Source organism: Rattus rattus, chromosome 7 (assembly GCF_011064425.1).
Source record: "Rattus rattus isolate New Zealand chromosome 7, Rrattus_CSIRO_v1, whole genome shotgun sequence".
Lineage (NCBI taxonomy): Eukaryota > Metazoa > Chordata > Mammalia > Rodentia > Muridae > Rattus > Rattus rattus.
The window spans coordinates 100,228,153-100,247,660 of record NC_046160.1 but is presented as its reverse complement, the minus strand read 5'-3'; the positions used below and the strand labels follow the sequence as shown (position 1 = coordinate 100,247,660).

Genomic DNA, 19,508 nt, shown 5'->3' with positions numbered 1-19,508 from the left:
TACTGAGCTGGTTTTTCGGTTAGCAGTTCTGGGGACAACACTCGTGACAAATGTTCTACCACTGAGTTTTATCCTGGCCCTGCTGGTTTTCTTGGCTGGGGATTTCTACATGCCTCGTTAGGCTTCTACAGGACATAGCATCTCTGATTTAGCTCGTTCTTGCCTTGACATCCTCACTTTCCCAGGTCCCTTAGGGTGTTCATGACGGCCTCTGTCCCCACCGCTTCCTCTAACGGCGCGGAGCACACACCTCTTGGCAAACTTCTTTTCCACTCTGTGACCTGGACGCTGCAGGGACTTCCTGGGCTGTTAGGGCTCATGCCCGCCATTCATAGTTCAACAAGTTCAACAACCAGTCCACAGAAAAGAGATCTGGACGGCTGCTTTCGTGGCCATGTTCTCGGTGCACGGTGACCTGGGGACAGGGATTGCTGTACCTTTTCTCCATAGCTGAAAACTTTGTTTTACTGAATGCTGTTACCTTCTGCACCACGTATGGGGAATTTTAAGCAGGCAAACGGAAGAAGGTCTGATTGAAGATGAAGTTAAGTGAAAGAAATTGGTCTCATTTAGCACATGACAGGATTCATCTGTGTTCCCAAGTCCACTGAGGTGGCATCGTGGGCGTTTCATATTCATGAGCCGCTGCGACACTGTGTCCCCTCATTTACAAAGAGCCGTGTTCAGCAAATTCCGTCCCTGTGGACACCCCGTGCATTTCATGGTCTTGTCAGAGAGACATCAAACGCTCCAGTAACCAAATACCAGAAAATGGCTTTAATTAGTGGAGCTCAATCGTATAAATAATTTTTTTTCTAAGTGAAAAAATGGAGACTTTTTTAAAAGGGAAAAGGAAAGGGAGAGAGCAGTAGGCAACAGGCTTCAAACACCTGGAGGAACAAGGGGGAGAGGTCTCGGAGGGGTCCTGAGTGCTCCCCTGTACTGCCTGTATCAGGGGATGAGGTCTCCAGGTCCCCAGCAGGCCTGCTGTCTGACGGCTTGTCCCTTGTGATTTCTATCCCTTACCACAGGGTCTAGGCTGTCCTCATCAGGGGCAGATGAAGCAAAGAATGCAGAAATGGTGGCAGAGGCCAGAGAGTCACACTACAAACCCCAGGACCGGGGCTGACCTCAGGCAAGAGGGTGGCTGGAGACAGAGGCCTGCAAGGGACGACAGTGAAGTGCCACATGCTCCTGCTACACCGAAACTCTCCAGACCAGACCTCGAGAGCAGGAGGGTCAAAGAGACACTCTGGCAAGCGCCTGGCCCGAGACGGGCTGTGGCTCCCCACAGCTCTTGGTAGGTCAGCAGCAGAGAAGGGGTTTGGTAAGAGCCTTCACGTGAGCTGTGGCACCGTGTGGTAAACGGAAGGAGCCTGATCCCCCTCTATCCACAGACACAGTTCCTCCATCAGCGCTCCCTCCTGCAAACCATGCCCCCAAACCTACCCAAAGCTCTAGAGGAATCAGTGATGGGCAGAGAGGACCAGCAAGCAGGGCTGAGCTCTGGGATCGATTCCAGGGCAGCGCTCGCGAGAGACAAGTTAGCCCAAGAGGATTCTTTTAGCCAGGGCTTTAAGGGACTCAATTCTGAAAAGACCTAAGTATTCCATTTTGGGGTGGCCTCTTGGGACCGGCCTCCCTCCAGTGACTGGCAGCTGAAGGACTGAGGAGCAGGCTCCTCAGAGCTTCCTGGCGGTTCTCTCCAGCCTTCATCTGCAGGCCTGTGTCGAGGACAAGGAGGGCGAAAGAACTTTAAAGATAATAAAAGAATGTGTGGCTCGAAGGAAGGGAGACTGAGGGGCTCTTCAGTGTGGTGAGAACGCCATCGCAGAAGTATGTTAGAAATCGGATTCTATTTCATCCTCTTCATGTTCCCGGGAAAAAACAAGACAAACTACATGGCTTTCATTCCAAATCCTTAGGTTTTGTGTTTTTTCCTTATATATATTTATTAAAAAAAAATGCTCCTTTGATGGATGCCACCCGTGACACCCCACATACGGAACGCCTCTGAGCGGCTCCCTCCACGCGAGGCCACCGCTGGTGACAGCCAGCTGGTTTTGATCACAGCCACTCGGAATCGGATTTTCATAAGATTGATGAGGAGTCTTAGTGCTGCTCTCTCTTATCAGATGAGAAACGGAGGGGGAGGGGAGGACGGGTCCTGAGGGAACAGAGCAACAATCAAGGGCTGTGTGGTTCTTTCTCTGTCCCTCAGCTGCTGCAATTTTCAAAAGAGTTTGCCTCGGGCACTTTTAAATGATGGTGTCTCAAATCTGTAATCATCCTTCAAGAGCTCTCTCTTAAAGGGTCTTTTAGGTAAACCTAGTCCGTCAACCACACTTATGGACTCAGGAATCAAACTGTCCTCTAGCGGGTGTGTAATGTCCCCATGGCCGGTGACAGGCAGTGAAGTTTCAGAAAGCGGGGAACCTAACGCTAGGAAGAGAGATCCACCACTTGGCTAAGTTTACCTTGTGCAAGGGCTGTGGGGGGAACCCCTCTTACTTCCTCCTCAGATTTTGGCCACCTGGAGGTTTGGCTGGCTCAGGACTTAAAGAAACAAATGTCCATTTGTGTCAGAGGGAAAAACAATGTCCAAGCAAGGACGAGAGGATGTCCCATGTCTAACCTTAGACACATAAACACACCTAACCCTTTCCATTTCTCCTAGGCAATGCCAGGCAGTTGGGTTTCCACATGAGCCATCAGCCATCTGACGAGGAGTGCACGGGCAGTCGCCGCCATCCAAGACCATAGGCTGCTGGGCAATGGGAGCAGCAGGCCTGGAGCCAGGCTTCCCTTCACTGTAGAGGATACTAAGCTTTTCCTTTATACGATTCCCATCATTTGAAAACGGTCGTAGGACAGTGAGCCTGTCCTGGTCATATACACCCAGGGAGCTCAGGTCTCTGTGCAGAGGCTGCTCTTCTCGTGAGGAGCTGACACACACAGGGGCTCTCCTACTCATGTGCTGTGGCCACCCACAGCTCACAGCTGTGTGGGAGAAGGGCTGCATCTGGCTCTGAAAGCGGAACTACCACATCTGGACAGGCTCGGAGAACTAAACTGGAGTATTTCCGTCCTACTTAGAGTCTACCTTCTGTCCTCATGAGGGAGAAACCAGGAGCTGAGAACATATACCCTCTTTTCTATCGTGATTTCAGAAAGCCTTAACTCTCTTCCACATTCATCAGCTGAATGTCGGGTGATCTGCTATGATCACATTTTTCAGTTAGTCCATGGGAGACACAACGCTGATGGTGCTTTCCCCATGTTTCTGGAGCAAGGTTACATAGCCTGCTTCATCAAAACCATCGATGCATACACGGTACAAAGTTTTGCTCTCATTCTGCCCCAACATATGGGGACAAGCAAGTAGCCTGTTCATGTGAACGAAGACTGTAACCCAAGAAAAGTGGCTGTTGACTGCTTTGTTCCGACCACGATGTGATGACTGCAACTCTGGTGAGTCTGTTACGGTTTGAATGGGAAGTGTCCCCACAGGTTCCCAGCTATGAATACCATTCTCCAGCTGACAGTTACGACGACTCTGTAGACCTTTAGGAGGTAGTGCCCAGCTGGAAGAAGTAGATCACTGGTGACAGGCTGTACCATCATTGGTGCACCATGATGTAAAAAGCCACTGCCACACCCGCACATACTTAACTGCCCCATCATGTCTCTCTTCCATGATGGACTGAGCCCTCCAAAACTGTGAGGCAAAGTAAATTCTGGCTTATACTGTGGTCACGGTGACTCAAAAGTGAGGAATACATCTGGTGTGACCTGAAACTTCACGATACATTTCAGACAGAGCTAGCTCTCTCTCTCCACCCCCCCACCCTCTCTCTCTCTCTCTCTCTCTCTCTCTCTCTCTCTCTCTCTCTCTCTCTCTCTCTCTCTGTGTGTGTGTGTGTGTGTGTGTGTGTCTGTCTGTCTGTCTGTCTGTCTGAGCTTTGTCAGTTGTAGCAACAGGAGTTTACTGTGTGCTTCCTGCCATTGCTATGCAGACCCCCCTCCAGGGGCCCAAAGCGATGGGGCTCATTTTAGACTGGGATGTTCAAAACCATGAACCCACACCTTATCTCTTTCTAAGTTCATTATTTCAAGTATTTCATTATAGTAAGGGAAAGATGACATTATAGCTACGTTCCTTGTTGCTATGACAAAATACCCAATAAGAAACAACTCAGGAAGGGGTTTATCTTGGCTCACAATCCGCAGGTCCAGTCCATGGTGGCAAGGAAGCTGAGGCAGCAGGAACCCGAGGTGGCTGCTCACGAGAGAGAAAGGGATGCTGCTCTGTTCCTCTAATCTAGAAAGTCTCTCACAGCCACGGCTGAGACTTGTGTCTAGGGTGATTCTGGATCAAGTAGAAAACACACACACACACACACACACACACACACACACACACACACACACACACACACACACACGCCACTACACTGATTAAAATCAGGCTGTCAAACCTAAGTAACAATGAGGTCATACACCCCATAAGTAACGTTGGAAACAAGTACTCAGGACCCAGCACTCCCTCCAGACTGCTTTAGCCACACTTTCACCATTATTACAGCTTGCGCCTACACAGTGGGACAGAATACGCTATGATGGTGTGCCCAACTGTCCCAGCTCTGGCAGGAGTGTCACACTGGGTTCCTTCCTCTGGAGAAGCTGGTTGCTAATTTGCTGGTGGCCGCTTATTTACTGGCCATGTGACCTGGGTGAGTTATAAACTGCAAAGCTTTCATTTCCTCCTCCGTGAGAATTTCACCTTGGTGAGCCCACATGGCGGCTCCACACAGTCAGCACCATGGTGGACACAAGCTTTATTATCAACGCTCTTTCCTGTAGGATTGGTTTCTGCTTCAAAATTCTTACCCCAATATCCTGTAAACAAAGTAAGGCACAGACAAGGGGAGGGCAGCCTGGTTCTTGGCCCACAACCTCTGAGCGCTGGCGCTGGCTGCGGTTACCTGCTGTCACCTGCTGAGGCAGGGAAGGCGAATGTGACAGAATGTCCTGCTAACCAGTGGTAACTATTACTGCTTAACTAAACTTAGGAACACAAAGCAGCCAGGCTTAGGAGGCACCTAGGAAACGCCACAAGCTGCATGAAGCTTCAGGAAGGCAGGAACTCGTTAAAACCGTTCTCACTAAGCATGGGAGGAGGTGAGGCATCGGGACTCCATCTTATCTGTTCTTAGAGAAGTCTTTCCGATCTTTCTTTTCCTTCCTTCAAGCTGTTCAGACTCAAAGCGCCTCTGCTGTCTGCAGGAGGGATGCAGGCTGTGGTGGAAGGGTTAAACAGGGATGAGACAGCACCCAAAAGAGAGGTGGAAAAGCCCAGAGATGACTGGGGAGCAGGAGTGAGGGGTCGGCGCAGAGGCAGCCCTCCAGAGATAGCGCATTTCCAATTCCGCTGACAGCCCTCACCTCACATCTCTTCCGGCCTCACTGCGTAGCTGTGTTCAGCCACTTTTACCTATTTTCCCTGTTGACATGGATAGAAAATTGAGCAATTACCCTTAAACTCAGAGCTCTCAGATCATCCAGATTGCTACACTTGAAGAATTAAGTCCCCAGTCGCCCCTGGCTAGAAGTGGCTCGACTCGGCTTGTCCTTTAGGAATTAAACACTTTTTGGTTGGCCAGAAGGATTTTATTATTCCTCGGTTTAAGGCATTTCACTTCTGTCAAAACTGGACCTCAGGATGTGAAAGAGACAGCTCTCTCCAGCGGGGCTGAGGTGCACCCACAGCCAGAGGCTGCCATGAGAGGGAGTTACAGCACCAAACACGGTCCTGCAGGAGGCAGGTCCTAACACAGTGGCTTCTTTTATTGAACTCCCATTTTCAGGGACTTCCCATTCTTAAAGGCTCCCAGATGGTTTTCTAACTTGCATTTGGTTTGACAGAAATGACTTGAGAGCAGAGTCCATGATGCTCATCCACAGATAGTTTGAGCGTAAGTATTCTTTGCATGTGCACATGCACCTTCACGTGTGGACTTGCGTGCCGAGGCTAGAGACACGGGGTGTCTTCTTCAGTTGCTCACCACCTTGTTTGTTCAAGCAGGGTCTCTCACTGAAACTAAAGATTCCAGTTTGGTTATGCTGGGTGTCGAGCACCCCAGGGATCCTCCTGTTTCTACTTCCGCAGTGTTGGGGTCGTAGGCACACACCGCTGTACCCAGAGTTTTCATGTGGGTGCCGAGAAAGCCCGAGTCCATGTTTGCACGAGAGTCCTTTGTCAACTGAGGCTTCTCCCCAGTGTCCCTGAATACTCTTTTCTGAAGTTAAACGATTTCTTTTCTCCATCCCTGTATCACCTCTCAATGTTCTTTACAGCCTCATGGTCTACCTCGGGTTTGCCTTTAGGGCTGACAGGGCTGGAAGAGGTTAGGAGGGGATCCATCTTTCTACCTGTCGTCTCTTATTTCCCAACCCTGCTGCCCTTCCCTGACAACCTCTGCTCCACTATTGGCCCATGCTTACTTCTTTACACTGTCCTTCTTTCCTGACTGTCTCCCAATTCAAGCCAGGTCTCTGTTTTCCTAACGGCACTTGCTCTCTTCCTTCGAGGGACCGAGTCTTAGTGAGTTCTAACTCATTCAGTTGCATGATGATGTCTTCTGCTCCTGTCCCCCTGCTAGACTGTAAGCTTCCTTGAAGGTGAAGACAGTGAGTTTCTCTTTTATCGTTATACTTGGAGCCCGGCAACAAGCATCACTCAGCAGAGTGATATACAAATGGTTGCCAAGTCAATGCTTCAGTGAGTGGCTTGTGCGATGTAACTCTCAGAGACTGAGTTCAATACTATTCCAGACATGATGTTCCTTTCCAAATGCCACATAACCTCCCAGTGACAGAAAGATAATGGCGTTAATAACAAGTCAAAAACTTGATTTAAAGAATGGATGATCGGGGCTAGAGTGATGACTCAAGAGTTAAGAGCACTGACTGACTGACTGACTGACTGACTGACTGACTGACTGCTCTTCCAGAGGTCCTGAGTTCAATCCCCAGCAACCACATGGTGGCTCACAACCATCTATTCTGGGATCTGATGCTCTCTTTTGGCATACAGGTGTACGTGCAGACAGAGCACTCTTATATAAAATAAATAAATCTTTAAAAAAATAGATCATCTACAAATTGAAAATGTGATATACTAGGAAATTAAAAATTTCCAGCATAGTGAGAGGAATAACCACTAGAGAAAAAAGGGAGCCTACAAATGGAAGAAGAAAGTTCCTGGCAGCTATTATCAGACGAGGAATTAGAACGCGACACACATAGAGAACGTCAAACATTAAGCACCAAATACCTCTAACTGATAAGTGAGTTAATGAACTGCATAGAAAGTTCTCAAAAGAGAAATACAAATAAATATGAGAGGGTGTCCAGTATTCTTAGCCATTTGAACCGAGTTGAGAGCCCCTCTCACCCTACAGAATAAGCCGGTATTCTCAGGGGAGAGGACACAGCGCTGCTGGAGGGAAGAGAAATGGGAGGAGCCACTAGGGAGGCTCACTATGGGCGTCAGGCTGGTTCCTCAAACACTAGAAACAGCTACCATGACTCAGCCAGATCACTCCTAGGAATACACTGGAAGGACAGAAGTCGATGCACCACGGAGATCTGTGCCTTCTGCGCTACTCGCCGTCAGTGAGAAATGGAACCGGCCTAGATGTCCAGAAGCAGACAGAAGAAGACATGTGGTACGCACAGTGGGATTTCAGTCACCCAGAGAGGAAGGCGAAATGGTGATCTTCAGAGGAAAGGGGCGGAGCTGAAGACTGTAACGTTTCGCAACAGGCCAGACCCAGAGACATAGTTAACTACTGCACATATTCTCCTATACGTACACTCTAGATTTAAATGTGCATATACTGTGTGTGTGCGTGCGTGCGTGCGTGCGTGTGTGTGTGTGCGTGCGTGTGTGTGTTATGAAAGGGGAAGGGGAGACCTTTAGAGAACAGGGGAAAGAGGCTAATAGAATACTTATGACAAGAAAGCAGACAGGAATGATATTTGATGGGAAGAGGGCATCGGGAGTCACAGGGAGTGGGCATAAAAGAGGGTAAAGTATCCGACATATGTGTAAAACTCTCCAAAGAAACCCGCTACATTGTATACTAACTTGAAATGTTATTAAGAGTGCACGGCTCTGCCACTGAAGGACACTCATCTAAACAGAGAAGACTTCCCCTGTCCACAGAGGTCACAGTGCCCTGGCTGCCCGTCCCTGTCCTGCTTTCTATAATCACAGCCTCCCACTTGCCAAGCACTGTGTGCAGGGACAGTGAAGTGCTTCAAGCTAGGACCAGCAGCTTAGAAAGGTGACCGCAAGTCTCCGAAACGTCATTAATGGCAGCGTGTAGTTGGGATGGACATCCTGACAGGTACACCAACCATTCTCTACTTGCGGTCTCCCCTTACGCCAGGTCCTTTCTTCCATTCCAGCCAATTGAGTCCTGTTCGCCCTTCATAACCTGGTCCAAGTTCTTCTTTCTTCCTAAAGTGCTTTCAGACCACAGACATCTAAGTACTTAGTCACTGACATGTAACCACATCCTGCCATGCCACCCCGTACTCTGCCATAGACGCTCAATTCCTGTCACTGTTTTCATCTGTTTTACTTCCCGACAAGGGTCTGAGTTCCTTTAGCCATCATGGGTCTTGTGAAGGATTCACAAATCAATTCCTAATCCAACTTGCAGATGTATTCTACTTACAAAATGTTTCAAAATTCTTTCTTGGGGACTGGGAGCCTAGCTCAGTGACAGACAGATTGCTTAGAACACTTGTGGCCATGGGCACAAGCTCTACCACCACATGCCTGAAATTTTTAATTTCGTACTTAATTTTCTCATGCTGGGGACTGCGCCTTACAGGAGCTACAGGCATTTTACAATTAGAAATACTTCCTTAGTCTGTCTTCTTTTGGAATATAATTTGAAATCTTTCAAGCTGTACTCTCTGCGCTCATCACAGGCCCCAGTGCTCCCCGTCACCTATCCTCGGTTGTTTCATGTGCGTGGACTCTGTCTGGCCTCTGGATCATCCGAGCTCACAGCCTGGCCAGGGTCTTGCAAACAGTCACAGGCCATGTGTCTTCCGGCTCACCAGCAGATGCCCAAGCCTTTATAAAGCCACTCGCTCTGTTTCTATTCTGAAATCATCACAGTCCCTTTCTCCTGTGTCTTCACGTTCTACTTCCTTCCTCCTCTTCCAGGCATCAGGCAGAGCGAGTGTCCTGCGTTCTTTCTGTGAAGACGCTGAAACTGTAGCAAGTGAGACGAGGCTCCTGAACATGCTTCATGTCTGACAGGCAGGGAAGGAGCAAGAGTGTCTTCTTCCTGGATCAGACACTCCCACAGGCCTGGGACTGCCTCAGTCACCACCATCTCCAGCGCTGGGGCAACACGGGCCCAACAGGCACTGGATGAAAACCTATTGGCTTTCCCTGTAACCTAACCCCCCAAGGCTGGCAGGAGGAGACCAGACAGAAAGAGGGAGACTAGATGTGGGCTCTGCTCGTCTCCCTTTGGGGTGACCACCAGTGGCCCATCCCCACCTGGTGTCATCAGCCCTTTCCAGGTGATAACAGTCCTTGCTCCCCTAAGAACCTGGATGCGGTTTTATCAAGGGAGCCGGTGGGTCTCCTCAGAGGCGTTAAAAAAGCTGTTTAATGTCTTGGCTGACTGTGTGGCCATTAATGGTTCACAGGAATCATTCCCGGGGACCCGCTGGATAGTCCTAAGTTCACAGGAGCAGCCTTCACTAGTCAACCAAGTAATTCTCTGGGCAAAGATAATTCTAGAAACTAGTTATGTGCAACATATGATTCTTAGCACATAATGAATTCTAAACACTCATATTCAACGGAATGGACTAAGCCGAGTGTGAAGTGTGACGTATGAGCTGATTTTCCATTAAGGACACAAGCAGAACTGAATGGAAAAACAGATTTATGCAGGACAGGAGGCATCTCTCCTGCAGGGGTTGGGATTGTAGGGTGCCCTCTCACAAGAAAGGAGCTTGTCTCAGGCCTCCGTGTCAAAACTACAAGTTCCACATGCCAGGTTTATGAAGAAGAAAATATTAGAGATATTATCTGAAAATAGGCCTCTGTCTTCTATCTTCCCTTGGTGACACTTGACAGGCACCCATCACACAGTGTGTGCAGTCCGTGGTAAAGAGTCAGCACCCGAGACACCTGTCTGCCACAGAGGCTGAGAATAAGAGCTCCGAGGTCAAAGGTCGGCCTCAAAATCCTGCTGCCACCGTTTACTTGTGTGACCTTGGGCAAGGTTACTCTTCTCGGACTTAAGTCTGCTTGTCTTCAAAACAGGGATAATGAGCAATTCTAGTGTTCATCAGCTGACGAGCACACGATGGTATATCCAGTGATATGGGATATCACTCTTCAATAAAAAGGAAGATACCAATGTTGGAACCAAATGAGATTAAAAAGGGGGGCAGGCATGTTTATGCTTCTATTTATGTAAAATGGGATAAAATGTGTGTACGCATGCTTTCATGTAGTCTAGAAAATGAAATGCTTTTATCATGAAGAAGAAAAGCACCAACAGTTGTCGAGGCCCGAGGCAGAGTGGGGATGAGCTGGGGCAGGTGACAGAGACTCATGCTCACTGTAACACAGGATGTGACTGTCACCAGACTCAGACTGTCTACTTTAAATGGCTGAAGCAGACTCAAACAGACTCAAGAAAGTTGATTGAAAACCTTTGGCGTGGGGAGATGCGTGTCAGTTAACTGTCCATCGCACAAGCATAACGGTCTGAGTGAAGATTCTAGGAACCCAGGTAAAAAGCTAAGCAGGGTGGTGTATGCCCCAAACTCCAGCACTGCAAGGCAGGGCAAGCAGGCGGAGCCCACAGCTCAGTGGCCAGCCTGGTCAGACTGATGAATTCCAGCTTCAGTTCTCTTAAAAAGTCAAGATGAAGAGTTACTAAGAAATGACATCTGTGTCAGCCTCTCAGCTTTATATGACGATGTACATGCACACGGTCTCACACACACACACACACACACACACACACACACACACTCTCTCTCTCTCTCTCTCTCACACACACACACTCATACACACACACACTCATACACACACTCTATCACACACACACACTCACATACACATACACACACTCCTATATACACACACACACACATTCAAACACACAAACACACACACACACACCACACACACACACACCTCACACACACACACTCACATACACATACACACACTCCTATATACACACACACACACATTCATACATACAACACACACACATACACTCATACATATATCACATACACTCACACACATACATACGGGGGAGAAGTCTTAGCCACAGGATATTGATTGTTCCTGAGAATTACATGACACTGTATAAAATATAAGCCATATGCCTACTATCCCAGCATGTAGGACTCTAAATCCAGAACGGAAGTTTGAGGCCAGCCTGTGCTACATGATGGAAATTGCATCTCTAAACAAACAAACAAACAACAAATAAATAGCAAACAAAAAGATATGACGCACTGGCTTGGTGGCAGGGGCAAGTTGACCATTTAGTAGTAAATGAGGGTGGCATTGGTGTACAGCTGAGAGACAAGAGCTGGTTCTCCGGTGTCTCTCTGGGCCCTGCAACACTACATAATAATCTCTAAGCCTCAGTCCCTCAGTGTGTTAAGGGCAGGTTTGTTCAAGATGGCCTGTGCGGCCCCTCCAAGCTGCAGCGGTGTGACAACTGATGACAACCAGTACAGCTAGTCCCGCACATCCACACGCAGCAAGTGTAGCATTTGCAAAGGATGGACCATAACCTTTTATAGTTACTCCTTGAAATGTAGCATTTTCCACAGTGGGAAAAACCTGAAGAAAGTAGAGTCCCAGAAGCCCTTCCAAGGGCGTGGGAAGGCGGCTCCAGGCGGAGTGGCTCACCGCCTGGAGACAGGCCAGTGGGCAAGCACCAGTGGATCTCAAGCCACACTGTTTTCTTGTTATTTCCATTTGGAAGTTTCTGCCAAAAAGCTCTAGAAATCATGTTTCCTGGATTTAATGCTTTCTTATACAAAACCCAAGTTTCCTGGAATTACAAACAAATATACAAGTAACTGGAGACAGAAGTTACTGGAAAAACAACTTGCACGACATGACTTGCCATATACTCCTACCCACCGTTCCAAACTGGCCAGATAACCCTATTACCATGTCCCAGTTCCCAGCTGAGGCTACTGTCCTCTCCAGACCCCAGAGAGCTTCAGCAGCAGCATAGCTAGACTGTCAAACTCCAGCCTGTCACGAATCCATTCAGACAGCCTGTTTAAATTAGTTCAGTTCTGTGTCCCTTCCTTCCCCTCCAGGCTCTGACCTGAGCATGGCCTGGGACCTGAAGAGCTATCCCAGGACATTTCATGAGCCTTCTTTCTGACCCCACCCCCAATCTTGGAATTACCAGGTTTTACACACTGAATTCTTCTCATGTAGAGGCACACAGACCTGCTAAAAACACCTAGGGGTAGTGCTTCCAAAGAATGAGTGGTACCACACGTGCTCCCGATGTAATCGCTAGGATAGTAGAGGATTGCAAGACCTGGACCTCGAGAGAGGGGAGTCATCAAGTGAGCCAATGGCCACACTGGCTTCCTGCACAGAGGTATGCCGGGCACTGCTGCGGCAGAGACACCCACGCTGAGCATGGAGGCCTCCTGAGGGGAGGAGGAAACTAAATTTTAGGGGAGCTTAAGTGGCTGCAATTGGAGAAGCAGAGGTGTGAGTAGCTGTCTAGGATTTAAGCACAAGCCAAGGCCTCTCTGGGGGCTCCCAGGTCTCCTGCCTATGTGCTGACTTCCTGTCAGGCCACTCACCTTCTCCTTCCTCTGTCCCCGTCAGGTTCTGCTGTCTGAGGCGGCGACTGTGAGTGAGAAACAGGAGAGAAGAAAGTGAGTATTAATCCAGAGTTAATATGCGTCCTGACTATTTTTATGTCAACTGGACACAAGCCAGAGTCAGCTAAGAGGAGGGAACCTCGCTTGAGAAGATGCCCATAAGATCCAGATGCAGGGCATTTTCTTAAGCAGTGATTGGTGGGGGAGGGCCCCACTCAGTGTGGGTTTTATAAGGACGCAGGCTGAGCACACCACGAGAAGAAAGCCAGGAAGCAGCACCCTCCATGGCCTCTGCATCAGATCCTGCCTCCAGGTTCCTGCCCTGTTTGAGTTCCTGCCCTGACTTCCTTCACTGATGTGGGAGTGTAAGCCAAATAAACTCTTTCCTCCTTAACCTACTTTTGGCCTTGGTGTCTCATCACAGCCATAGAAACCCTGACTAGGACAAGAGTTAATACATAAAAATTCTCCTTCTTCAATAATTGCTGTTAAATCTTTTCAGGCAAATGGGTCTGCTGTGCATCCCCAAGGGCAGCACCCAGGCTGCCGTGGATGCTCCCTGCCTCTGGAGCTGTGAGGACACCTGCCATTAGATCCCGGTCTACAGCCTCTCCCCTTAATTTCGATTAACTTCATTTTTCAAAGGGGGATGGCCAGCATCACTGCACTGTCACTATCTCTGCATACCTGTGCTACCACAGTGGAAAGTTTGGGCTGGCAGCCTGATACCTGGACACGTAAACGGCCAGTGGTGAGACTGTGATGTGGGCACCAATGCCAGGTTCCAAACTCAGGGGAAGGAGCAGCATGAAGCAAGCTCTTAATTCAGCACACAGATCCCAGGCTACAGTCTGATTCCAGACCGTCTGATTTTCTCTTGGAAGACTTTATTTTTACTTAGGAGGATGAGTATTTTGTCTGTGTGTTTGTATGTGTACCACGCACACCTGGTTTCCAGGGTAGAGGGTGAACTCCAGTTTGATCCTCTAGAACTGGAGTTAAGGACGGTTGTGAACTGTTATGTGGTGCTGGAAACCCAGCCCAGGTCTCCTGTAACGGCTCTTAAATACTGAGCCACCTCTCTAGGCCTCCATTTGCTTTCCCAATGCTCAGCAGAGGCTGGAGAGACAAGGAGAGACAAGGCCACACTGCTGACAAAGCTTACTACAGGGTACACAGTAACATGGGGACTTACTCTTCCATTTCTTCAGAAACTTTCTTTCCCAATCTGGAAAAAAAAGAGAGACACAATATTTAAGACAACCCATGAATCTCACACATTAAAGCATTGTCTTGGGAGAAGCTCAAGTGGGTACAAGTCAGCACATCCCAAATGCTTTCTTTGTAGCCACCGTAAGGGTATGCATGCATGTGTGCATGCCCCTTAGCGTGCATGTGTGTGTATCTGTATGTACATATGTCTCTATGTCTCTCTGTGTATTTGTGTATCTGTGTGTATGTCTCATGGTGTGTCTGTGTATGTATGTCTCTGTATGTGTGGTGCCTCTGTGTGTATGTATCTCTGTATCTGTGTGGGAGGGGCATATGTGTCTGTGTGTATCTCTGTGTGTGCATCTCTGTATGTTTATGTGTCTGTGTATATGTGTACATGTGTTTGTGTGTATGTGTCTCTATTTATCTGTGTTGAGGGGGACACTCAGGTATGCCAGTCTTGAGCAGAGGCAGAGGTCACAGGTTGGATCAGGTGTCCCTGGATCACCCTTCACCACCAACCCATCTTGCTCTTTAACACAGGGCTGGCCTGTAACTCTCTATGTAGACCAGGTTGGCCTAAAACTCACAGGAATCCACTTGCCTTGCATCTGCCTCCTGTATGCTGGGCTTACAGGCCCATACCACCACGCCTTGCCACCTTATCTTTTAAAACAGGATTTCTCTCATTGAATCTGGTACTTACTGTCTAGACTGGCTGGCCAGCAATCTCTGGACCCCTGCCCCATGGCAGGGTGACAAGCATACATGACCACATCATGTTTTTGTTTTGTTTTGATTTTATGTTTTTCCAAACAGGGTTTTTCTGTGTAGCCCTGGCTGTCCTGGAACTCACTCTGTAGACCAGGCTGGGCTTAAACTCAGAGATCGGACTGTCTCTGCCTCCTGAGTGCAGGGATCAAAGGCAGTGCCACCACTGCCCAGCTCCATATCATGTGTTGATTTAATGTATATCTGGGGATCAGAACTCAGGTCCTCAGGATTGCACAGCTGGTTACTGATTGGGCCATATTACCAGTCCCCTGTAAGGCCTTCTTAAGGCCTTCTTAAAGCCTTAACTCAGTATGACTAGAATTAAATTGATGACTTTAAGAATCAGCAGAGCAAGCAGAACCTGGATGGTGCAGACAGTGTCTCTTCTAACAACCGGCAGCACCCTGTCTTCAGTGACAAAGGTCACATGTGAGGCTGTTCTAGCCTAGGCAAGCTCACAGGAGCAGTCTTCTATCTCATCAGCATGAGGGACCAGAGACACGTGAGTGGTCCTGGGTGAGGAGTAAGTCTAAGATACTCTATGAGAACCTGACCTGTGTGGCGCCCATGCTTTTACTTAGCACAGCAGTCCTCACATGTCAGTGACATGAGATCCATTAGGAAGCCTGTTAGACATGCATGCTGCTTGGCTTGGTGCAGAGAGATTTCTAGGGAGAGGGAACCCAGGACTCCATACTGTTGTTGTTATTTGTGGTATTATTATTGCTGCCATTATATGATATTATTAATATTTTATGCTATTGGGAACTGAAATAGCAACAAAATGTTTTCTGTTTCTGGTTGGCGGTCACCACAATGTAAGGAACTATATTCAAGGGCCACAGCATTAGGGACACTGAGAAGCACTGTTCTAGAGTGTAGGTGAATTTGGTTTGGACCACACTGCTGATTGTTCTTTGAACAAATGCTCATCTGTCTGGATTATTGCAATAAAAAGCTTGGTGGCAGCAAACCTCTACGACAGAAGCCTGAACTCTGCACCCTGGGATTCCCCCTACAAGGCCAGGAATACTTCTGAGTCACTGAGTCTGCACCGTCGGGTTTCTTAGAGGGGCTGAGGGACAGTAGAGTGATTCCTGCAGCTATGTGGGTATCAGTGGGAAGTACATTCTAGCATACTGGTGCCTTCCTCTATGGAAAGACGAATGGACACATGTGTGCCTTCAGGGACCCAATATGAAGTATTGCCTCACAGATCCGTCTGATCCCCAAGGGCATCCATCTTAGGTAGCACAGTGCCACACACACAGTTTTCAGTACTTTACAAAGATGTCCACAGGGTACTGCAGGTGTCTTCAGTAAGCCATGGTGCTCAAGGGTACTGGGCATTGAGGTCATGGGCCTCACACATGACACAGCGAGTTATCAACGAGCCTGATATTAGACTTTGTTTCTCTGATTTTCGCCCGAGGTCACAGACGCACTGCCACAGCTGACCAGCCAGCATCCCCGGGCACCCACACATCTGTTTGGAGTCCTGTGCATACAGTCCTTTATTCTACCCCTGCCTACATGAAGAACCGAAGGCTGCAGACAATCCTCCAAACAGGCAGCTCTCAACCACAGGAAGCCACAAAATCACACGCAACACTCTCTCAATGGAGAACTGCCAGTCTCGCCATCCCACCCCCAGTAGTAATTTCTAGAAGCACTTATGCAATGGTTACGAGAGTCACAACTGTATTCCAGGTATGAGGCCGGACTGCTAAGTAGCAAACCGCACCTGCCTTCCACCAGAAGTGTTCATGAATGTGGACTTGAAGAAGACATGGCCAGGAGCAGAAAGAGCTCACGAAGCAAAGCTCCTGGTTCCTGGGACTCACACAGCCTGTGGTGTTTGTATAACCCAACCAGGAGTTCACCATTAGAGATGCTCACTCAATATGTAAAATACAAAAGCATGGGGCATGCTGAGCTGGCGCTCTGGAGCTAATCAGATGCCAGGTTTCTTTTGAGGGGCCTCTCCAGCACTTGCTGCCTGCTTTAGCCATTCTGCAGAATACAGCTTCGCCTGTGGACTAGAGGAAATAACCCCACCCCGCTCCCACCTCGCACACTTGGTAACAAGGGTACACCAGTGGTGAGGGTGCGTGTCTGGTCAGTCAGCAACTGGAAAATGAGAAATCCTGGCTCTCTGTGGTGGCGAAGCACAGAAACACTTGGCCAGAAGCAGCTGGACTCGCAGTACTGGCCTCTCAGATAGAAGTGTTTAACCGCTGCCCCGTTACCACCACCTTCCTTTAAAGTTCAGAGTCCTGACTCAGTCTCCTCCTGGTCTTCATATCTGCATCTCTCTGCCCTGTTCAGCTTCATGAAGCTACTCAGGAGAGTTGAAAGTAGGCCTTGGGGCATTCACACTGTTTAACTTAGGAACTGCATTTACATGTAGCATACACAATGCACTAGAACAACCCCTTCTCACTCGTCTTCACTCTATGCACAACTGAAGCAGCCAGGGCTCAGAGAGGCAAAGTTCCCAGCTCTCTGCTGCCCACCAAGAGAGCAGTGGGTGTGAGTGCCAGCCAGGGAGGCTCACTCCAAAGCTCAGCTCTTAACCCCTGCCTGACAAGGACACAGATACATAACGCAGCTCTACAGATACGCCCCTTCCACACTCACTGCTAGGAACCAATCAGTATTTTCCATGGGACAAACCTGCTTCTAACTTATCGTAGGGCTACAGCTTGATCAAGTCTCCCAATCTGGTGGATTATTTGTTTTGTGTGGTTTATACATCCTTTCTAATATGGTGGGGATGGTGGTGCTAGGTCACCTTCTCGTCCCCAATCTCACCTTTCTGCTTACTGGGCTGGCTGAGGATAAGCATGACCTCAGTGTCACAGTGAAAGGACCGGGCTTCTTCTGCTTTCGTGCTGAGGCTCCATGGAAAAGAAGGTGCTATGGGGTTAAAAACCACCCTGGGGCGATTTTTCAGAGGAGGGTCTGTCTACCTTCCTATTACCTGATTCATTTCTCCAACTCTCTTGCAGCATCAGTCCTCATGGTCCGATCCATCAAGAGCTTGGGTTGGCCGCTATGATCAAAATAAAGACCACATGGAAGGGATCGGAAGTGATTATGATTGCAAACTGCAGACACTGCCAGAAGTTGAGGGTGGGCCCCCAAAGCAACCTGGGTTCCCTGTGCCACCAGGCAAAGCCTTGCTGCTTCCATATGAAAACTGTTGGCAGCCCTGATGCAGGTCTCGTGGAGACGGTCTCTCGTGCCTAATGGAACATTGTGGAGTTATAAATGGAGATAAAGGACCAAGGCTCGGAGGACAGCCGGGATTCCATATTTATGCAGCATGACAATGTTCGGTGGTTAATTACACACCGTTAACCTAGTTTAACAGGGGACATAACTGGGATAAATGGGGGGAAGTGTCCTTGAAGTCAAATGGACCCTGGACCCCCTGTACATTCCCAACAACCATTGCGTCTGATCCAGGAAACACAGTGAGGAGTTTGGGCACACACGGGCAGGTATAACTTGTTGCAGGTGAGAAGACTCTAAAGTCACCTGGGTCTGTGCTAAAAAGATGAGATTCTGCAGCAGGGACCAAGTTCACAGAAGAGACTTAGTCAGCAAGACATCAGGGAATACACGGTGGCCGCAGCCCCTTGCAGTCTACCAATGCGTCCTGTGGAGGGAAACCATCAAATGCCATTCCCTACAAAGTGTTCTAGCCTCATGGTTAAAAATGCCTCACAGAAACTTCAGACTGCTGGGCATGGTGGCTTACACCTTTTATCCCAGCACTCAAGAAGCAGAGGCAGGTGGATTTCTATGAGTTTGAGGCCTTCGTCTTCATTGTGAGTTTGAGGCCAGACATAGTGAAACTCTGTCTCCAAAAATAAAGTGAAATGAAATGAAATGAAATAAAATACCCAAACGAAAACTCACCTCCCCATCACCTGTGAAAGCTTGGAGGTGACTTTTCACCCAGGCCCTTTCTCCCTGATCCCCAAACCAAGGCTCTACATTATAACACATATGGCCTTCCAATAGGGCCTTCACGACGGAGATCGAAGGGAAGGCTGTTGTAAACATGACTGCACCGTCCACTCAGGATCAGGTAATGAACTGAGCATTTAGGTCTCTGCTCTAAGCTCCCCCACCCACCCCCGCCCGCAACTGAAATTCCTGAGACAAGCCAACAGATTTCTCACTCAAGCCTCTTCTGAAAGAGGAAGTGCCTATCTTCCATCCCTCAGTGCCTAGCTCTGGTCATTTGTGTGTTTAGCGTCCAAAAAGAGTACTATTATCCTTTGTCACTTCTTTTAAAGATAAGAACCTCCTAATATCCAAATTTTGTCACTGTGTGGCTCTAGGTCACAGTGCATCCTATAGTTTGTGTAAGAATGGTTCATCATCAAGTATCATGCTGAGAGATGAAAAGCTCATGCCAGTCCTGTGTGAGCATAAACCCTGTCCTCCGGATGAGACAGAGAACTACTCAGCCATTTCTGGATAAAGTCTGCCCCCTGCTGGGAAGATTAAAAATAACATCGTCGTTAGGATTCTAACAGGGACAAAGAAAAGGAACACACAGCAAGTTTTAGTAG

At 48.5% G+C, this 19,508-nt stretch overlaps 1 protein-coding gene across 2 annotated transcripts in view; it reads right to left on the bottom strand.

Annotated features, from left to right (window-relative positions):
• Positions 1-19,508, bottom strand: part of Ift43 (intraflagellar transport 43) — a 49,575-nt gene that overhangs the window by 7,921 nt on the left and 22,146 nt on the right. For both annotated transcript variants that reach the window (XM_032908189.1, XM_032908188.1), the window contains exons 2-3: positions 14,129-14,161; positions 12,913-12,959 (exon numbers count right to left, since the gene is read on the bottom strand). In XM_032908189.1, coding sequence (XP_032764080.1) covers positions 12,913-12,959; positions 14,129-14,161 — 80 coding nt within the window. The remainder of the gene's footprint in view (positions 1-12,912; positions 12,960-14,128; positions 14,162-19,508) is intronic.